The 18,980-nt window shown below is 45.8% G+C and overlaps 1 protein-coding gene across 4 annotated transcripts in view; it reads left to right on the forward strand.

Annotated features, from left to right (window-relative positions):
* The window catches only part of TAF5L (TATA-box binding protein associated factor 5 like), a 29,879-nt gene extending 16,978 nt beyond the window's left edge, over positions 1-12,901 (forward strand). For all 4 annotated transcript variants that reach the window (XM_033099613.1, XM_033099611.1, XM_033099612.1 and 1 more), the window contains 2 exons: positions 2,465-3,189; positions 9,270-12,901. In XM_033099613.1, coding sequence (XP_032955504.1) covers positions 2,465-3,189; positions 9,270-10,067 — 1,523 coding nt within the window. In that variant the 3' untranslated portion in view covers positions 10,068-12,901. The remainder of the gene's footprint in view (positions 1-2,464; positions 3,190-9,269) is intronic.
* The last annotated feature ends 6,079 nt before the right edge of the window (positions 12,902-18,980 follow it).

Consider the following 18,980-nt stretch of genomic DNA (forward strand, 5'->3'; position numbering starts at 1 on the left):
CCTTACCGGGTGGGTGACCCAAACCTTCATTCCTGAGAGGTCTGGGCCACTGCTAGTCCTGCCTGGATTAGGTTGCTGTAATTTCCATTGGCCTTAACCACAGGAGATGGTGACACTGAGTGACACCTGGATTCCACTAAGACGTTGGCATGTCCTAATGCTACGATGACAACATTCAGGGGCGGCCAGATGGCTCAGTTGGTTAGAATGCGAACTCTCAACAACAGGGTTGCCAGTTCGATTCCCACATGGGATGGTGGGCTGCGCCCTCCACAACTAGATTGAAGACAACGAGCTGCCGCTGAGCTTCCGAAGGGGTGGCCGGATGGCTCAGTTGGTTTAGAGTGTGAGCTCTCAACAACAAGGTTGCTGGTTCAATTCCCACATGGGATGGTGGGCTGCGCCCCTACAACTAAAAATTGAAACGGATTCCACTAAGTCTCCTGGATTCTAGACTCTTCCTGCCTCCGTTGTGGGATTAGCAGTCCAGTTTCCCCTCAGGAGTCAGGACCCGTCACCCCAGCCAGCACAGTAACTCCTTTCTTTGCCTGTTGACTCAGACGCGTAAGGAGCCCAGAGTAGCCGGTAAGCCTTACCTTCCAGATCAATGGAATTATTGTAATTTAAGTTTATCTTCTACATATGTATTTAAGTAGGGACACTTTTATTCTAAAATGCACATATACAGTTAATTCACCTGTGCTGAAGAAAATAAGGTACTAAGCAGAGATATCATCATCAAATTAGTAGGTGTTCTAAGGACTAGAGCCATATATGGATTTCTCTTCATGAAAAAACTAAATGCTAGCGGAAGGGCAAATGCTGACCTAAACCATTTTTTATTTAAATGTTATCAACATGATACTATAATAGACGGAAATAATATGAAACCTAAACTCATTTACAAGTAAAGTACAAGCAAAAACTACAAAAGCAATAAAGTTCAAATTAACAGTGAGTGAGTAATGGAGTGATGGATGGATTTGGCCAGACCAGTCTGCTGCCTGCGTGGGCACAGGGATGGCACTGATGGCCGTGGCACAGGCTGGTTTTCAGTCGTCTCCCAAAGGTGCTGTGCCTGCAATGGTCCTGCTCCCACCACTGGGCTCTGAATGACTGGGAAGCCTTGGCTCCCTCACAGCTCGCTGTCTACCCCCCCACACACTTATTTACGTGTCACACACACCTGAGCCTTTCTCATTAGCCCATGTCAAAGCTGTACACTTTTTTGAACATTCTTTGTCACATAGTTTCATGTTGTTAAAGTCTCAAACTAGTAAAAGGTTTAGGCTTAATAACATAAAAATGTCTTGTTTGTAACTTAACACTGCAAAAGAGAAGTTTTACTCTTTAATCAACAAAATCAAAATGAATGCACTGACAGATATGGGCAAATTATGAATGAATGTTGTCATTTTTTTTTTTAAGTTAAGGTTTTTTGTGGGTTTTTTTTGTTTTTTGTTTTTTAAATTTTATTGGGGAATATTGGGGAACAGTGTGTTTCTCCAGGGCCCATCAGTCCTTCAGTCTAGTTGTGGAGGGTGCAGCTCAGCTCCAAGTCCAATCACCGTTTTCAATCTTTAGTTGTAGGGGGCGCAGCCCACCATCCCATGTGGGAATTGAACCAGCAACCTTGTTGTTGAGAGCTCACACTCTAAACCAACTGAGCCATCTGACCACCCCTTCGGAAGCTCAGCGGCAGCTCGTTGTCTTCAATCTAGTTGTGGAGGGTGCAGCCCACCATCCCATGTGGGAATCGAACTGGCAACCCTGTTGTTGAGAGTTCGTGCTCTAACCACCTGAGCCATCTGGCCGCCCCTGAATGTTGTCATCTTAGCATTAGGACATGCCAACCTGGGTAGCCAGACGTGTTAATGACCCCATAAAATAAGTGCTTTGACATTTCTGTAGGTGATGAATGCCAAAAGTCATCACAAAACAAGATAGAGCGGTAAAACCATGTCAGTACTTACTTGCTAAATGGCATTCCACATAATTCTTAATATACTTGTGTTCATTGTTTTTTAAATGATCGTCAAGTTAAAATGTTTCTGTGAAGAACTCTGAGTCCCCTGAAAATATAACTGCAGACATTCAGAGGTCTAAGGTACCCAATGCGAGAAGCACTGATATATTGGGGAAAATACTAAACCTTGAGGACCTGGGTACATGCTACTGAATTGTGGAGGCTTAGGCAAGTCCCTTAACTCTCTGGGCATCAAGTGCCTTCTTTATGGCCAAGTTCACAGCCAAGTTTGCTGGACTTCAGAGTACATGCTCTTCCTTGTTCAGTCAAAAGACATGGAGTCTGAGTTTCCAGAGTTCTTTGTTGGACTTAGAGTTCAACCGCTAGCCTCAGGGAACGGGGTCCTGACAAGTGTGATGTGATGGTGGGCCCCCCAGGAGGGTCATGTTGTCCTTTGAGGTTCTGCTGATGGTAAAGCCCTCACGCTTTTCATTTCAGATTCTGACTCCCAGCATAGCCACGAAGTGATGCCCCTCCTGTACCCTCTCTTCGTCTACCTCCATCTCACCCTGGTCCAGAACAGTCCGAAGAGCACGGTGGAGAGTTTCTACAGCCGCTTCCACGGGATGTTTCTGCACAACGCCAGCCAGAAGGACGTCATCGAGCAGCTGCAAACCACACAGAGCATCCAGGACGTACTGTCCAACTTCAAGCTCCGCGCCTTCCTAGATAACAAGTACGTGGTCCGCCTCCAAGAAGACAGCTACAACTACCTTGTCCGCTACCTCCAGAGTGACAACAACGCCGCGCTCTGCAAAGTGCTCACCTTGCATATCCACCTGGATGTGCAGCCTGCCAAGAGGACAGATTACCAGCTCTATGCCAGCGGCAGCGCCGCGCGAGGCGAGGGCAGCAGCCTGGAGCCGGCCGACATGCCCGCGCCTGTCCTGCATGACGAGGCCGCCCTGGCTGTCCTGCAGGACAGCATAAGGCGCGTCAAGGACGGCCCTCCGTCCCTCACCACCATCTGTTTCTACGCCTTCTACAACACCGAGCAGCTGCTGAACACAGCCGAGATCTCCCCGGACAGCAAGCTGCTCGCCGCGGGCTTCGACAACTCCTGTATCAAGCTGTGGAGCCTGCGATCCAAGAAGTTAAAGCCGGGGCCTCATCGAGTCGACGTGTCCCGCGTCCACTTGGCTTGTGATGTCCTGGAAGAGGAGGTATGGGTATCATTTTTTTTTTTGCCTACATCTGCCTTACTAATTTGCTTAGAATGTCCTTACCAAACAGGACAGACCTGTGGAGAACGGACCCCCTTGTGTCCCCCATGTGGCTAAGGGCAGACTAATGGCAGGTGCCCGCTACCAGTGAGTTCCTGCTCAGGCCTAGCCTTGGAAAAGATGAACACTGCTTTTAACAACAGCAACTCAGCACTGTTAATGAGCGCTCAGGATCGACCACTATCTGAAACGTGCATAGCATTGCTAAGCCTGATTAAAGACCTTTAGCTAACATTGAGATTTGCAGTGTGTGTGGGTGTGTGGTGTGTGTGTGTGTGTGTGTTGTGCAAATATACACACTTACAAGTAAGCTTCCTGGATCAGAGGGTCTGCACTTTCAATTGTGATAAATATTGTGCCCTTGTCCAGTCTCGTCGACAGTAGACGAGAGCCCTGCTTTCTGTGGACCCACCATCACCCGGCCGTGCAAGTCCTCTGGCTTCATGTGCCCAGGCTGTTCTAAACCCCATTCTGAAAAGCACGCAGAGAGTTGACGTTTCCTCCATCAGTCAGTGTAATGATCTTATTGCTTTGATTGGGAATGGTCGTTGAAAAGGGCAGGCCCAGTGGCCTCAGTGTCAGGTCACTGAGAATCACTGCCTTAGGAAAAATGTGCACGAAGGGAAATAAAAGTTGAACTTCACGGAGTTACCTGTCCCTGGGAGTGGCCACACAAAAGCTGAGAGCTGGGATATTTTGTCACATCACCTCTGAAATGCAGTTAGTTGTGCCTCAGCCTACTTTGGGTGGAAAATTCTTTGCACCGAGGTGAAAAATTAAGGAATGAAACAAAAATCACTCAAGTTAATTTCCAGTTGCTGATAGGATATCAAGAATATTGGATGCACAAATTAAGCTCCTTTTTTCCCTGTTCCTGTTTTCTTGGTTACCTTCTAGTTTGTATGTCCTTTGAATTTTTGCTTCTTGCAACTGAGACAATATGATTAGAGGAAGAAAGAGTCCAAATTGTAATGTACAAACTATGATTTCTAGAATTTTACAGTACCCTCTAAAATACCTTTCATTGCACATGTATTTGAATTGTCAAATTTTTCTTTGGAGATAGTTCTAGCCTCTTCATGCAACTGGTGGACACTGCCCTAATGTACTTTCAAGTCTGTAAATACAAAAACAATTATTTCTAGGACCTTATTAGCTGTGATGATACTGAGTTTCAGGATTATTCTAGGCATTAAAATTTAATATAAAGGAAGAAAGACACAACAATGGAAAAAACATTAGACTAAAATTGAAAATGTTAAGATTTTTCCCTGGCTATGACTGAAAACTAGCTCTATGACTTGTTCTGTGAAGGCTCCCAGGCTTCCGCAGACAAGTGTTTGAAGACCTGGAAGTGAAGAATCACGTGATGAATTCCAGGAACCGAAAGAAATTAAGTATGGCTGGAGTTGGGAGGGGTGAGACAGGAAGCAGTTCGGATCCACTGTCTATTCGGGAGACCGTGGTAGCCCAGGGGTCGTGCCGATGGACAGGTTAGACAAGAGCTCAGTCACTGGGTGGATGGAGGGGCTGAGGAAGAACGAGTCCAGGAAGACATCAGTGTCTCCGGCTGAGCAGGCAGTGGGGGTGCTGCCCACCTCAGAGAGAACGAAGGATGTCAGAGCAGCGGCGGTTTGAAGCGTCTTTCTGCTTATTCATTATTATCTGCATTGAAAGTCCCCCAGTGATTCCAGCCTCTGCTTTCCTTAAGAACAAACTGGGTTTTTTGTGGTGGTGGTGGTTGTTTTTAATTTTAGAACTGAACTTGAGATCCTCCTAGTCTGTTTTTGAGGGGTTTTCTGTTTGGAATTTCTACACCCCCACCCGTTTTGTCACAGCAGTTCTGGGAAGTTTTCTTTTTTATTTCTGACAAGGAACATTTTGGAGGAAAGCAAAGTATAAATTAGTTCTGATAGTTGGTATTTAATGTTTCTTCAACGAAAATTTGTACTTCCTTCCTTGTAAAATTCACAATTAAAATCAAGACCCTTAATGCAAAGATCACAAACCCACATGCTTGTAAAAGCCAAACAGGTTAAAGTAAATTGGACCAAAGAGGTGCTAGGAAGTTAGAAAGCACCATCAAACCAAATTAAAAAGCTGATTTGCAATCTGGGCTTTAATTTCTGTGAAGCAGTAACTGCTGCATAAGTTACTGGCTAAAATACTTTGACTGCGGGCACTTAAAGCACTGATCAGACCCAGCAATCCCATTTCTAGCTATGTAACCAAGAGAAACGAAAATGTATGTCCACGCAAAAACCTGTCCAAGAATGTTCATAGAAGCATATTCATAAGAGTCCAAAATGGAAACAGCCCAAATGTCCATCAGCCGATGAATAGATAAACAAACTGTGGTCTGTCCATACAATGGAATATTATTCAACCACAAAAAGGAATTGAAATACGTAGTGAGAGTGCTATAACACGGATGAACCTTGTAAACATTGTGCTGGGTAAAAGGAGCCAGTCACAAAGGACTGACTATTGCATTTTCTAGGAAATTTCCAGAACAGGCATATCCAAAGAGACAGCAAGTAAGTCAGTTCTCGCCAGGGGTTTGGGGACTGACTGCTCATGGGCGCAGGGTTTCTTTTTCAGGTGATGGAATGTTCTCCACCCTGATAGTGGTGATGGCGGAACAACTCTGTGAATGTACAAAAAAAACATCGAATTGTACACTTTAAAAGAGTGAATTTGATAGTATGTGAATTATCTCAGTTTTTAAAAAACCGAGCACAGTAACCAAAAGGTCCTATGTAAGCGTATTATTTTCTCTGTTAAGTGTGCCAAATAAAACTGGATTGACAGCACTGGCCCATAGCTTCTGTTATGTCCACCTTAAAGATAATCTAGAGTAAGCTTTGGAATCTGTTACCTGGCGTTGCAGGGCCCCGTCTCACCCTGTGCCAGTGGCCCCTTCTTCAGACACTGCACGTGGAGAGTGGGACCTGCTCGCTCCACACTATTCCACACGAGACGGAGATAGAAATGAGATCCAGCTTTTACCCTTGTTGATTGGCAGCTATGTGTTTTTAATATGTGAACAACTTGGCCGAACCACAGATAGCAAAGCAGGGGTTTGCTCTTTCTGCTGTGTGTACACGCCTTGCACCTGCTGAGCCCAGCGACAACACCTGGGTTCACTTCACTTAGTGTCTCGTGATCCTTCCCCCAGTCTGGTAGTCTTTACGTTTGAAAAGGAAAGCATGCAGTTTTGTCATTAATATTCAGTTCTGTAATTTGTATATAAAACTGTCGTTTAGATCTATGCTGCCCCATAGAACTATAATATGAGCCATATGTAATTTAGATTTTTCTAATAGCCACATTAAAAACATAAATAGTCAAAATTAATTTTAATAATGTATTTAGTCCAGTATGGCAAAAATATTATTTAACATGTAAACAACCTAAAAAATTATTGAGACCCATTACATTCTCCTTCTTGGAAATCCAGTGGGAATTTTACACTCAGAGCACGCATGTCCATCCATGCTAGCCATAGCTGGCATTTCTGTCCTAGGTCAGGCTACCGTCGTCTCATGTAGATGGCAGCGCCTGCCTTGCAAGTCTTAACCCACTCCCAAAGCCGGCCACATTTCATTTCTTTCAGTCCCCCAGCAACTAATTCGAGAAGTGCCCAATGGCAGATCCAAGGCCCCAGGTACCCCTGATCTGAGGAAGACGGGCATGTGAGCTGAGGTCCTGGGACCCCCCTGTCCAGGGGCAGCCTGCGGTGTGTAGGGACTCCATGGTCTACATCAGGGTCCGCAAACTACGGTATAGGGGTGCGTCAGACAGTAGTTGAAGATCTGTTAATACTTTTTATTCCTCTTCAATTTCTATGTTATGCAAGCCTCATAATGTACATGATACGGTTTAGTATTACACGAATATACATATAACAACTCCTGTTTGGGATGCATGCCCACTTACTGTGGAGGGCTCAGCCATTGTAGCGAGTTGGGGAGTTTTGTCCCATTAGCATGAGAGGAAAGACAGATCTTTGGAGACGGACATGTGTGCCCAGCTGCTTGTACCGGGCTCTCAGCTCCACGGTGCTGAGGCCCTTGGGGGACTGAGCCAAGCCACCTAGACGAAGACGTGGCTGGGTCATTTCAAGCTGTGTTCCCGGCAAAGGGCTGATAGTGATAGCCAGCAGGAACGTCTGATTCCCCCATTTCTTGATCTGGAGAGTCAACCAGGCGCCTTTCCACAGGCTCGGGACAACTGTCAAGACTCTGGGGAAGTGCCAGCTTGCCCTCCTCTTCCACCCATGAGCACGCTAGTCAGGTCCCCACTCAGACGAAGACGCTGTCCCGGCGCTTCCTGCTCTCCGCGAAGACCACGCAGGGCTCAGAGGAACGTGCCCTCTGACCCGCCACTACCTTGCAAAGGATCTTTGTGGAATCCACTGGGTCCTTTTTTCCTCCCACATTTCTCACATCAACTTTCTGATGTAGAGTAACGAGTCAGTCTTGAAATTTTAAAGTATCGTGACCTCTTTGGAAAGGAAAATTGCTAATAATCTTGGTAACACTCAGTAGAACCTTAAGCTCCCAAATACTTATGTATCTTTAATGTTGAATGTCTAGAATAGCCTTTAAAAAAAAAAAACAAACAAACTTTTATTTAAGTGTTTTTTTCAGGACCCATCAGCTCCAAGTCGAGTAGTTGTTTCAATCTAGTTGTGGAGGGCGCAGCTCACAGTGGCCCATGTGGGGATCAAACCGGCAACCTTGTTGTTAAGAGCACTGCGCTCTAACCAACTCAGCTAACCGGCCACCCCTGGAATAACCATTTTTGAATTATCATGGAAATCCATGTTTATTTTCCCTTAACTTTCTAATAGGTACACATTGGAAGTGTTTGTTTTATTTTAAATTTAATGGTTTTCAAATAGAGGTTAAAAGGATGCCCTTTTGCTATACAAGAACCTAAGGCTCTCATTTCTATCCCAACAAAGCCGATTGGTTTAAGAGACTTCATCTTACTCTTCCTTCTTCTAGTGTTTCATTAAAACCATTTTAATTTATGAATTCCATGATGGAGACAGTTATGGTTTTAAGGAGGTTGCCTGTGAGAGAATGAAGGGAAAAGGGATTTTGAACACAGATAGTGGACTGGTGAGACTTTCTCCCTAGGACTGTGAGTGGCTGGCTTCTCTCGTGTCCTCACACATAAGAATTATTTCCAAGAATCACATGAGTCACTTGGCGTGTTTAAAGCAATTCTGAGTCCATGCCTTGTTTTGTAACTTTAGGAAAATGTTTGAGACCCTCCAGAAGGTCACAGTTTTAAAACTTCATCTTCATTTCTTTTTGGACACCAGCAGTTTATTCCTGGTCATGGGGCATGAGTGTAATTTACTGATAACTGCAACTTCCTGCTCACTCGTAATTCTGATACATCCAGGTTTTATTTTGGCTAAACTCCTACAATGGTTCCGTATTCATCTTGAACTGAGACCACATCTGCCTTTGTCATTGATCCCAGTCATGGGAGTAATGAATGTGCCAGGATTTTTTTAGTGGATTGAAAATGGGGAGCAAAGTGGCTTTTGAAGCAGCTAAACCTGACATACCTATAGAATAAAAGAATCTAAGAACTGAACATAAATAGTTTCGAACAGCAGATATCAGAATTAACCATGAAAGTTCCCATAAGCTGCTTTTTAATCGGCTTTTGAAATCTGTTATCCTCAGCCTAAGAGTAAGACCCCAGTCATTACTCAATAATAATAGCCTGGCATTTCCAGATCTTTGCTTTGATATAGTCTTGGCTGCACGATGAAGTTAAGGAAAGCAGAGTGTCAGCTGTAGACTTTTTGTTCAGTTAGGTTCTTATGAGCCGTTTGCCTGGGGTCACCCTTATCGGCAAGACGACTGTCGTTTACTGAGTAGATGCTGTTTCCCAAGCAGTGCCTTTTTTTGCCCTGAAGTTTTTGTTTTCCATGGCAGACCACTAAACGTTTCTTTCTTGTGTGTCTCCTTTGCCACCGTCACCGGACGTCCCAGGACGATGAGGATGAAACTGTGGGCACAGAGATGAAGACCCTGCGAGGACACTGTGGGCCAGTGTACAGCACGCGGTTCCTCGCCGACAGCTCAGGGTTGCTGTCTTGTTCTGAAGACATGTCCATCAGGTACTGGGACCTGGGGAGCTTCACCAACACTGTGTTGTACCAGGGACATGCCTACCCTGTGTGGGACCTGGACATTAGCCCGTACAGCCTGTACTTTGCCAGCGGGTCCCATGACCGCACAGCGAGGCTGTGGTCATTTGATCGGACGTACCCGCTGAGAATATATGCAGGACACCTGGCGGACGTGGACTGCGTCAAGTTCCACCCCAACTCGAACTACTTGGCCACGGGCTCCGCCGACAAGACGGTCCGGCTGTGGAGCGCCCAGCAGGGCGGCTCGGTGAGGCTCTTCACGGGCCACCGCGGCCCCGTGCTGTCCCTCGCCTTTTCTCCCAACGGCAAGTACTTGGCGTCGGCCGGCGAGGACCAGCGCCTGAAGCTGTGGGACCTGGCGTCCGGGACCCTTTACAAGGAGCTCAGAGGCCACTCGGACAACATCACCAGCCTGACGTTCAGCCCGGACAGCAGCCTCATCGCCTCGGCCTCCATGGACAACTCGGTGCGCGTGTGGGACGTCCGGGGCGCGCACGGGGGCGCCCCGGCCGACGGCTCCTCGGGCGAGCTGGTGGGCGTGTACAGCGGCCCGGTGAGCAGCGTCCTGAGCGTGCGCTTCATGGCCTGCAACCTCCTGCTGGTGACCGGGATCTCGCAGGAGAGCCCGGACCATTGACCGTCGCCTTCGCTGTGGCGGGCTGGGGCGGCGCTGGCCTCCACATGGCAAGTCTCGCGACAGACTGATGGAATCACTGACTGACTGTGAAAGACTCCGCATTGATTTCCCCTCCCCTGCGCAGACGTCCTGAGCACGGCACCCCTTCACTCGGCTCCCCACGTCGCAGGACTGGGGTGGGGGGACAGGTGGTGACAAGCGGACATGAGATCAAGAACTGAGATGCTCGCGAGGTCAGATTGCAAGTCCCACCGAGAGCGCTCCGCGTCGCGGTGCGAGCGCCCGCACGTCCGACTCTTTCCCGTTTGTGAAACCGACATGAGCTGCTGATGCCGGCGCTGCGCCGGCTCCGGGGGGCCTGGCGTGGCCTGGGCGCCGAGCGCTGTCCCGAGGAGCAAGGCCGCAGGGTCGCCTGGCGTTAGGCACCGGGGAAGGGGATCTTTACTGATGTGGGAATGCGGGGCTGGGGACAGGTGAAGGGGGCAGGGTTGTCCCCGCAAAAAGACTTTCCATAATTACAGAGAACAGAATTTTTTATTATTGTTATTGTAATTATATTATTATTATTATTATTATTGAGAGGGGAACCATAGCACTGGCAGAGGCCTTCTCTGCGCTCATCCTTCAGGTCGTACCCCTGGCACTGGCCATGACACTTGGAATTTTGAGGTTCAGGGAATTCAGAGAATTTGGTAGCACAGTGTTTGGGAAGAAAGGGGAACTTTCTGGGTAACAGATCGGCTACTCCCGCTGACATGTTTCTAGAAGTGGGTGGATTTGATTGAGAAAGTCTTGGGCTCTTGCAGTGATGGTGGGAAAGAAAGGTTCTTTTCTTGGCTGCACATCTATTAGCAATCCTCTCTCCTGAAAGGACAGATTGTGGTAAACAAATGAGAATAATTTGAAGCGAAAAGTCAAAAGGTAGAATTATTAAGTGTTGAATTTCCAAATGAGTATTTACTCAGAGGTGTGGCTTTTTCAACGTCTTTTTCTCCTTAGGACCATCCACTCCCACCTCCTGCATTGCAATAGCAGTTTAATAGAAAACACTTTGTGAAACAAATTGTAAGTACGTATGCACGCATATAAAACTATGTTTTGAGGATAAAGCAAGTTCTAATTTGTGGAAAAAGGATTAAATATTTCTGTTTTCTGAAAAGAGTTTTTTGTATTTTGTTTTCTATTAAAATGTATTTAGTTTCCAAAAAAAGTGTTGGCATCTCATTTAAACTGTGAGGGCCCGTGGGCGTGTGGTCTGCCTTGCAGTGACATGCAGCTCACTTCTCTTTAGGGTAGTAGCCAGTTACGTAGGCCAGACCAGCCCCAAAGGAGGGGTGTTCCTATCCACTCTTGTATCCTGTTCTGCTTACTTTGAGTCATGCTCTTGGCACTCGCGTGGATTATTGCTAGCATTCAGTACTGTTCATACATCCAAGACTGCCGATTGCTGACCTGGGACAATATATATTTTGCCATCTAGAGTTATTTGGTAAGATCCTATTTCAATTTTTAAAAACCCCATTATAAAATCTCGAAGGGGCATAAGAACTGTTAGTTAATTAACTCAGACTGTTTATTGAGCAATTCCAGATAAAGGACTCATCCAAAGATTTAAATGATACCAGAATTTTAAAAATGTACTTTGTTACATAATTTCCTGGCAAGGACACCAGAATTATCAGGAAATTAAATAGGAAGACTCTAGAATTCTATGCCAAAATGTTTTTTTTCACTTAAGCCTCAGGTGCTAAATAATAGGAAATGTTTCTTATTCACAAAAATCTACATATTTGAGACACTGTAAGAAGGATCCTTTGACAACTTAGCCAGACGGCATCACCTTCCACGTGGTCTGTGGGTAAAGCCTAGAATCCAAATGTGTTCTTACTGTAGTAAGTGAATTCTAAGTTAGCGTGCATGATACATTGCTAGAAATCATGAAATCCACGAATTGGGCTCAATCATTCTGAGAAGTGAAAATATCACTGACTTGGGATGATTTGGAAGTTTTGTGTTTGTTTTGTGATACAGAATTTCTTTGATTAAACACAGAAATGTCCTGCGTTGGTCAGTCTTCACATCACCGATTGTGTATCTGCTCTGTGATTTCAGTTCAAGGTCTTAATGGTCTGCATATTTGGCCTTTTTTTCTTTTGTGAACTAATTTTAAAGTGGGGTAATTGAACTTTCTAGAATCACCTCACAACGTCCCCCAAATCTTACAAATATGGTATGTGTGTGTCCACAAGGTGCGCAAAGAACATGGTCACCCTCTTCAGGCTGCTCTCTGCATTGTTTCATTTTATCTTCAGGATATCCCATGACGTGGACAGGACTGGAGGCATTACCATTTTGTATTGAAATACCTAAAGCCCAGAAAAGCTGTATTGTGTATCCACACCCAACAAGGAATAAAGAAACTTGAGAATTCTCAGCTGTTTTGAACCACTGTGATAAGTGTCCGCAGTGTGTATAAGGTGGGGAAAAACAGCTGAAATTTCTGAGACTGACAGGCTCAGAAGATCTGACTGTAATTTTAATTTAGCAATAGACGACGAAAGAGAAAGTCAGGATAAAGGAAAATAATGAATAGAGACAAAACAGTTTAAAGTTTTTATATTTAAGATCCAGAATCTAAGGACATGATTACTGGCTTTTCATTTGTTTAATCATGTGTTAAAAATGTCTTGGTTGTATAAACAAAGAGTTGGGTATGTAGGCTTCTAATTTTGCTACTGCCCAGATTGGTATTTAAGTATATGGATTAAAAACTTAGTCTGTACTTCAACTTGTCTTTCAGTTGCATGTTTTATAAAAGTGTCCATTAAATCTATGCCCAGCTCAGACCACAAATTCGTATTATTGACACCTACATAGCAGCCAAATGACTCTGAAACTACTTTGTGGTAAAAAGAAAATCTTCATTCAAGAATTCAAGGAATGCAAATGTTCCTTGTCAATTTGACCATGAAAGCCCAACTTCAATACTTTCCTATGACTGACTAAATTCCTAAAGTATTTTATATTAAATATGTGAGTATTATGCACATCAGATGTTGTGTTAGTAGGTGGAGATAGTGATAAGCGAAGCTGATAGGGTCCCTGGATTGAGGTTATAGATTAGAGAGGGAGGCAGACATTAACCAGACAATCCCGTGTATATGGAATTCCTAACTGTAGTGGGTGCTGTACTGGGCACTGTGGAAGAACATACCCAATGGTCCAACTTAGAGCAGGCATTCAAAGTCCTCCCTGAAGAAGTAATAATTAAGTGGAGACCTGGAGGGTAAGCAGGAGTTAGCCAGACAGAGGTCAGGAAAGAATGGTCCGGACCCCCAAGCGGGAAGAACCTGTACACTCAGGGCATGCAGTGGGCAAGCAGCGTGAGGAACCGAACAGCATGCGTTGGTGTAACTGCAGGGCTCTGGCACTGTCTGGAGTTTGGCTTTTATCTCAGGGGGATGGAAGCCATTGAAGGTTGTAGAACGGAAGCCACAACATAGTCCAATTTCTACCTTCAAATCACTAGCAATAGGAGGACATAGACTTATTTACAAGTGGAATTCCACTTCAACATCAGGGTCACGAAGCAACATTTACTGAACCCAGTCTGTGCCAAGCACTGCCAGGCACAGCCGAATGGCAAGCACTGCCATGTGGTGAGCTGCCCTGTGGAGTGGCCCCTGGGGCCATGAACTAGAAATGGCCTCCAGCCAAGAGCCCGCGAGGCCTAGAATCCTGCCAGCAGCCAAACAAATGAGCCTGGATGCAGGTCCTGCCCTGGTCAGGCCTTCAGATGAGAATGCAGCCCTGGCTGGCGGATGGCAGTCTCCTGGTCGACCTGGAGACAGAGGCAGCAGCGAAGTCTGCCTGGTTCCCAGCTCACAAAATGAGATTCCAAATCGTGTTTTAAGCCATTAAAGTTTGGGGAGATTCGGTGCATAGCAGTAGATAATTAGCCTGTGTGCCCCATTCCACAGTCCCTTCTTTTAACTGCTACACTGTAGAAAATGAAATAACTACTGAGGTTTTAAAAACCTCAGTGGCTGCTGTAAGGAACATGGATTAAGTGTGAGACGGAGTAAGGAGGCCAATCATTGCCACGGCAGTTGTCCAGGGGACAGATGAGGGTGACACGGACTAGACGAGCCACAGTGGAAATGGAGAGAAGTGGACAAATCTGAGACTGTCGAGATGGCGTTGGCTGGATCGGGAGGAGAGAAGGCAGGAATCATGGACGACCTATGTGTTTCTGGCATGAATGATTTGGTGGATAGGTGGCTACTTACTGTGATGAAAATACTAGAGGAAGAGGATTCGGGGGGAAATATCAAGAGTTCAGTCTTGGACCTGTAAAGCTTGAGGTGCTTATGAAAGAACCAAATGAAAATGCCCAAGGGCGCCTGGAACTCACAGGAGAGGTCTACGCTGATGTGCTGATTTGGGACAGAAATCTGACTCCAAGTGGTTTTTAAAATAAGGGATTTTGGGGCGGCCAGGTGGCTCAGGTGGTTGGAGTTCTGTGCTCCTAACACCAAGGTCACCGGTTTGCTTCCCACTTGGGCCAGTGAGCTGCACCCTCTACAGCTAAGATGGTGAACCATGGCTCTCCCTGGAGCTGGGCTGCCATGGGCTGCCATGGGCCGCAGTGAGCAGCCAGCAGCAGCTAGCGCGAGTGGCAACTGCTGGCAGCCGGCGAGCGCTGCAGTGAGCTACTGTGAGCAGCCGACCGACGGCCGGCGACCGACTGACTGCCTCAGCCAGGTAGAACTCAATGCTCATAATACCAGCATGAGCAAGGGAGCTGTGTCCTCCACAACTAGACTGAGAACAACGGCTTGAACGGGAGGGGAAGGGGGGGAAACGGACAGGGGAGATGGGGCAGTGCAACTATTGTCTATGACACTGTAATGATGGTGTCATTATACATTTGTGCAAACCGACAGAATGTACACCAGCAAGGGGGACCCGGAGGCAATCTATGGGCTTTGAACAATGGCGTGTCAATGCAGGTTCATTGATTGTAACAAATGTCCCCTCCGGTGGGGACGTTGACGGGGGAGAAGCTGTGCCTGTGTCGTGCAGGGGCATATGGGAAATCTGTTACCCTCCTCTCAGTTTTGTGAACCTGCAATTGCTCTAAAAAATAAAGTTTATTTTAAAAAATCCTAGAAGTAATACTGCAGGATCAAGGAATGTATGCATTCACAGTTTTAGCAGATGTAACAAGTGCTTCCCATAAAGACTGCCGCAATTTCCATTCCTGTCAGCATCGCCGGGTCGAGCTCATCCTCATCGATGCAATGGCGTCAAACTTTCTGACCTTCCATAAACTGAAAAACGGAAGAGGGTGCTGCCTGTCATTTTAATTTCCGTGTCTCCCATTATAAATTAGACAGAACCTCTCTCTCGCGCTCGCTCTCTCTCTCTGTCTCTCTCTCTCTCTGTCTCTCTCTCTCGCTCTCTCTCTCTCTCGCTCTCGCTCTCGCTCTCTCTCTCCCTCTCTCCTTCCCTCCCTCCCGCTCATATATTTGAGCCATTTGAATTTCCTTTTGAGTGAACTGCCTGTTTTCTTTGCACATTTTTCTTTTAGGTCTGCACAGCATTTTATAGTTAGAAATTCACAAATTAGGGTAGGAATGATGGTGTTTAAATGTCATGTTTTGGACGAAATATGTAGTTATCATATACCTCACGGCAACCTTGCATTTGTGAGCAGGAGGTGAAAGTAAGCCGGGTCAGAACTGATAGGACATGGGTAATTTTTCTGTCTGGGTACAACCTCAGACTCTTAACCTAAGAAAAAATACTGTACCTAAGTATTACGAAAAGCACAAAAGCAGGCTCACTGTCTAGTTTCCTCTGTTGCTTTCTGCAGAATAGTCTCATTTATTGTCTCATGGTTCTGGAGGCTGGAAGTCTGAAATGAAGGCGTCAGCAGGACGACGCACCCTCTGAAATCTGCAGGGGAACCCTTCATGGCCCCTTGGTCGCCTCAGGCGCGTTGTTGGCAATCTGCGGCATTCCTTGGCTCGCGGCAATATTCCTTGGTATATTCCTGGGGCGCCCGCAGCCCAGCCGTCTGTCTCCATCACCACATGGCACGGCCCTGTGTCGTCTTCACATGGCCATCTTCTCACTAGGAAGACTCCTCCTCCTCCTACACGCCTGTGTCTTAAGGGAACATATCCACCACAAGTCTATTTTCAAATAAGGTCACATTCTGAGGTACTGGGGATTAGGATTTCAACACAATTCAAATCATAACAACTTTTCCGTAGAATCTTTTGGGAGAAGGTGAGAGAGAGAGAATGGAAAAGCCAAAGGCGCCGAACCGTCCACACGCACTGCGCCCAGCCTGCCCGAGTCATGTTGCCAAGAGACCGTTACAAGTTCGGCACTCCCCATGAGCACCCTGCAGGTGAGCCACCTGGAGCCTCACGCCCACCCAGGAATTCACAAAGCACCTGTACCCCAGAAGGAGTCTGTACCCCTTCCTGGGTTCATGTATCACTGCCTGCAGGCCCCACCTTCAGCCAGCACCCTACCCCCCTGCCCGGGATGGGGAGACCGCACCGTGAGGTAAGAGAAAAAGGAAAGTACTAGGAAGGCTCACATGACCGCCATCGGGTCCCCGACAGCAGGCCAGGGCGCCGTGCGCTGCTTGTTCTTGTTGTGCTACTCCTCCACGGCCCCCTCCGCCCCCCGCTGTCCACAGGAGCTCTCTTGTCACCCTTTGGGAGGGACAAGAACCCACAGGCGGAACTGGTCTGGAAGTAAGTCCAACTGCTCTCAAGTTTTGGTCAAAAGATGTCCTTTTTGAATTTGACACCATTTAATAGGCCACTAAACCTATTAAAAATCTATGCACTGAGGTCTGATTTTCCCACTTCGTTCACACACATCCAACCAGAGCCCGTTCTGTCTCTCTGTGGACAGGATTCGACCTTTGCTTGTCTCAGAATCAACAGGCAACCTTGCCTTGCTGTGCTGTGGTATATGTTACTATTAATCCACTCACATCTAAATGCTTTGCTTCTTTCTTTCCCAAACACATCTTGGAGCATTTCTGGCCCTTTTTAGTAGCCAAGAAATTTTATCCTAATTTATAAAAAGACAGTGAGAAGTTATCATTATTTTCAAATGGGAATATATATATATGTATATATACATATATATATAATTGTTTTGCAATACTATTACTTTTTCTAATTTGAATATATACTGAATATATGAACATTTAATGTAGGTCAGATAATCCTTCTGCCAATGTTTATTACTTAATCCATTCCTCCACTGTATTTTTTTCAAGAGCCCTGGACATTTTCTTTATATTCTAGGTTTCTAAATAATTCTTGCCTTGTATATCATATGATAGCTGGGTGGGATTTTTTTTAACATGACAATTCTGTTGAGGATAATTCTTTTCAGATGATTATCTGGCTGATTTTTAGAAATGCAAATGCACGGTTTTGTTTTTGAATTAGCTACACTTGAGTTATTTTTCCATTGACTCCGTGCCCTAGAGAGCACTGGCTGAAAAAGGCTGGTGGACATCATTCTGGGGAAGGAAGAAAGAAAAGGTCAGTCCTGCCTTCCCAAGCTGTTGCAGCAGCAATAGTTTTCTGGAAAGTGGCATAGAGAAAGTAAGATTGCATTTGTGTTGAAATTGTCACTTTCTCTCCAACCAGAAAAATTTTCTTCAACATTGCTTCAGTTGGGCTCATCTGGGAAGTGACAGGATACATGATGAGCGGTGTGAGGTACCCCACCTAACAAAAGTTCTGAAAAGAAGGTACCCCTTCTTTTCAGAACTCACGTAACAAAATCTTTCTCAGAACAAACTTGCCTACTCACAAGTCATTGAAGTCGATTTTAATCTACACCCTGCATTCTAGAATTCAGACACTAATGAAAGACTAACCGAAGTTGTGGTTAACTTGGGGGGACTCCATGCCTCCCAGGGTCTAAGAGGCTGGACTTTAGGGGATGGCATGCTTCCTGCTGAGTTCACCAGGACATTTACATCATGATTTAATTCCATACTATATTTCTATTATCGGTAATGCCCCTCAAAAATTCTATACTCATTACTACAGGGCCCCAAATAGAGTGAGGTAAGTGAGGTGTTCTCCTGGGGGTGAAATTTAAGAGTCTCAGCAATCAAGCAAATAATATCTTAAATAAAAACCAAATTGGCAAACTAGGCCAGCTAACTTGCCTACGTTTGTAAATAAAGTTTTCAGGACTGGGATTATAGGAGAAAGGCAGGACCTGCTAATGAGGGGCGGGTCCTGCATTTGAAATTTTGATATATTGCTCATCACGGATTTTTATGTATTAATTTTGATTTTTAAAAATATTGTATTAGAATACTTATCTAGAGAGGGATCCAAGATGGCAGAGTAGATAAACAGTGTGCCTGCTTCCTTCCATGAACACATCAAAATTACAATTAAATTATAATTGTAATTTTATAAACAATCAACCTGGAGAACCATCTGAAATTTAGCTGAACAAAAATTTTATAACCAAGGATATAAAGAAGCCACGTCAAGACTGGTAGGAGGGGTGGAGACAAGAAATGGGCTGGCCCCAAACCTATTTGTGGCAGATGAAAATTGGGAGGGGGGGCTGGCCCAGTGGCTCAGGCGGTTGGAGCTCCATGCTCCTAACTCCGAAGGCTGCCGGTTCGATTCCCACATGGGCCAGCGGGCTCTCAACCACAAGGATGCTGGTTCAACTCCTGCAATGGCAACTCGACCTGGAGCTGAGCTGTGCCCTCCACAACTAAGATTGAAAGGACAACAACTTGAAGCTGAATGGCACCCTCCACAACTAAGATTGAAAGGACAACAACTTGACTTGGAAAAAAGTCCTGGAAGTACACACTGTTCCCCAATAAAGTCCTGT

This window comes from Rhinolophus ferrumequinum, chromosome 27, assembly GCF_004115265.2.
Source record: "Rhinolophus ferrumequinum isolate MPI-CBG mRhiFer1 chromosome 27, mRhiFer1_v1.p, whole genome shotgun sequence".
Lineage (NCBI taxonomy): Eukaryota > Metazoa > Chordata > Mammalia > Chiroptera > Rhinolophidae > Rhinolophus > Rhinolophus ferrumequinum.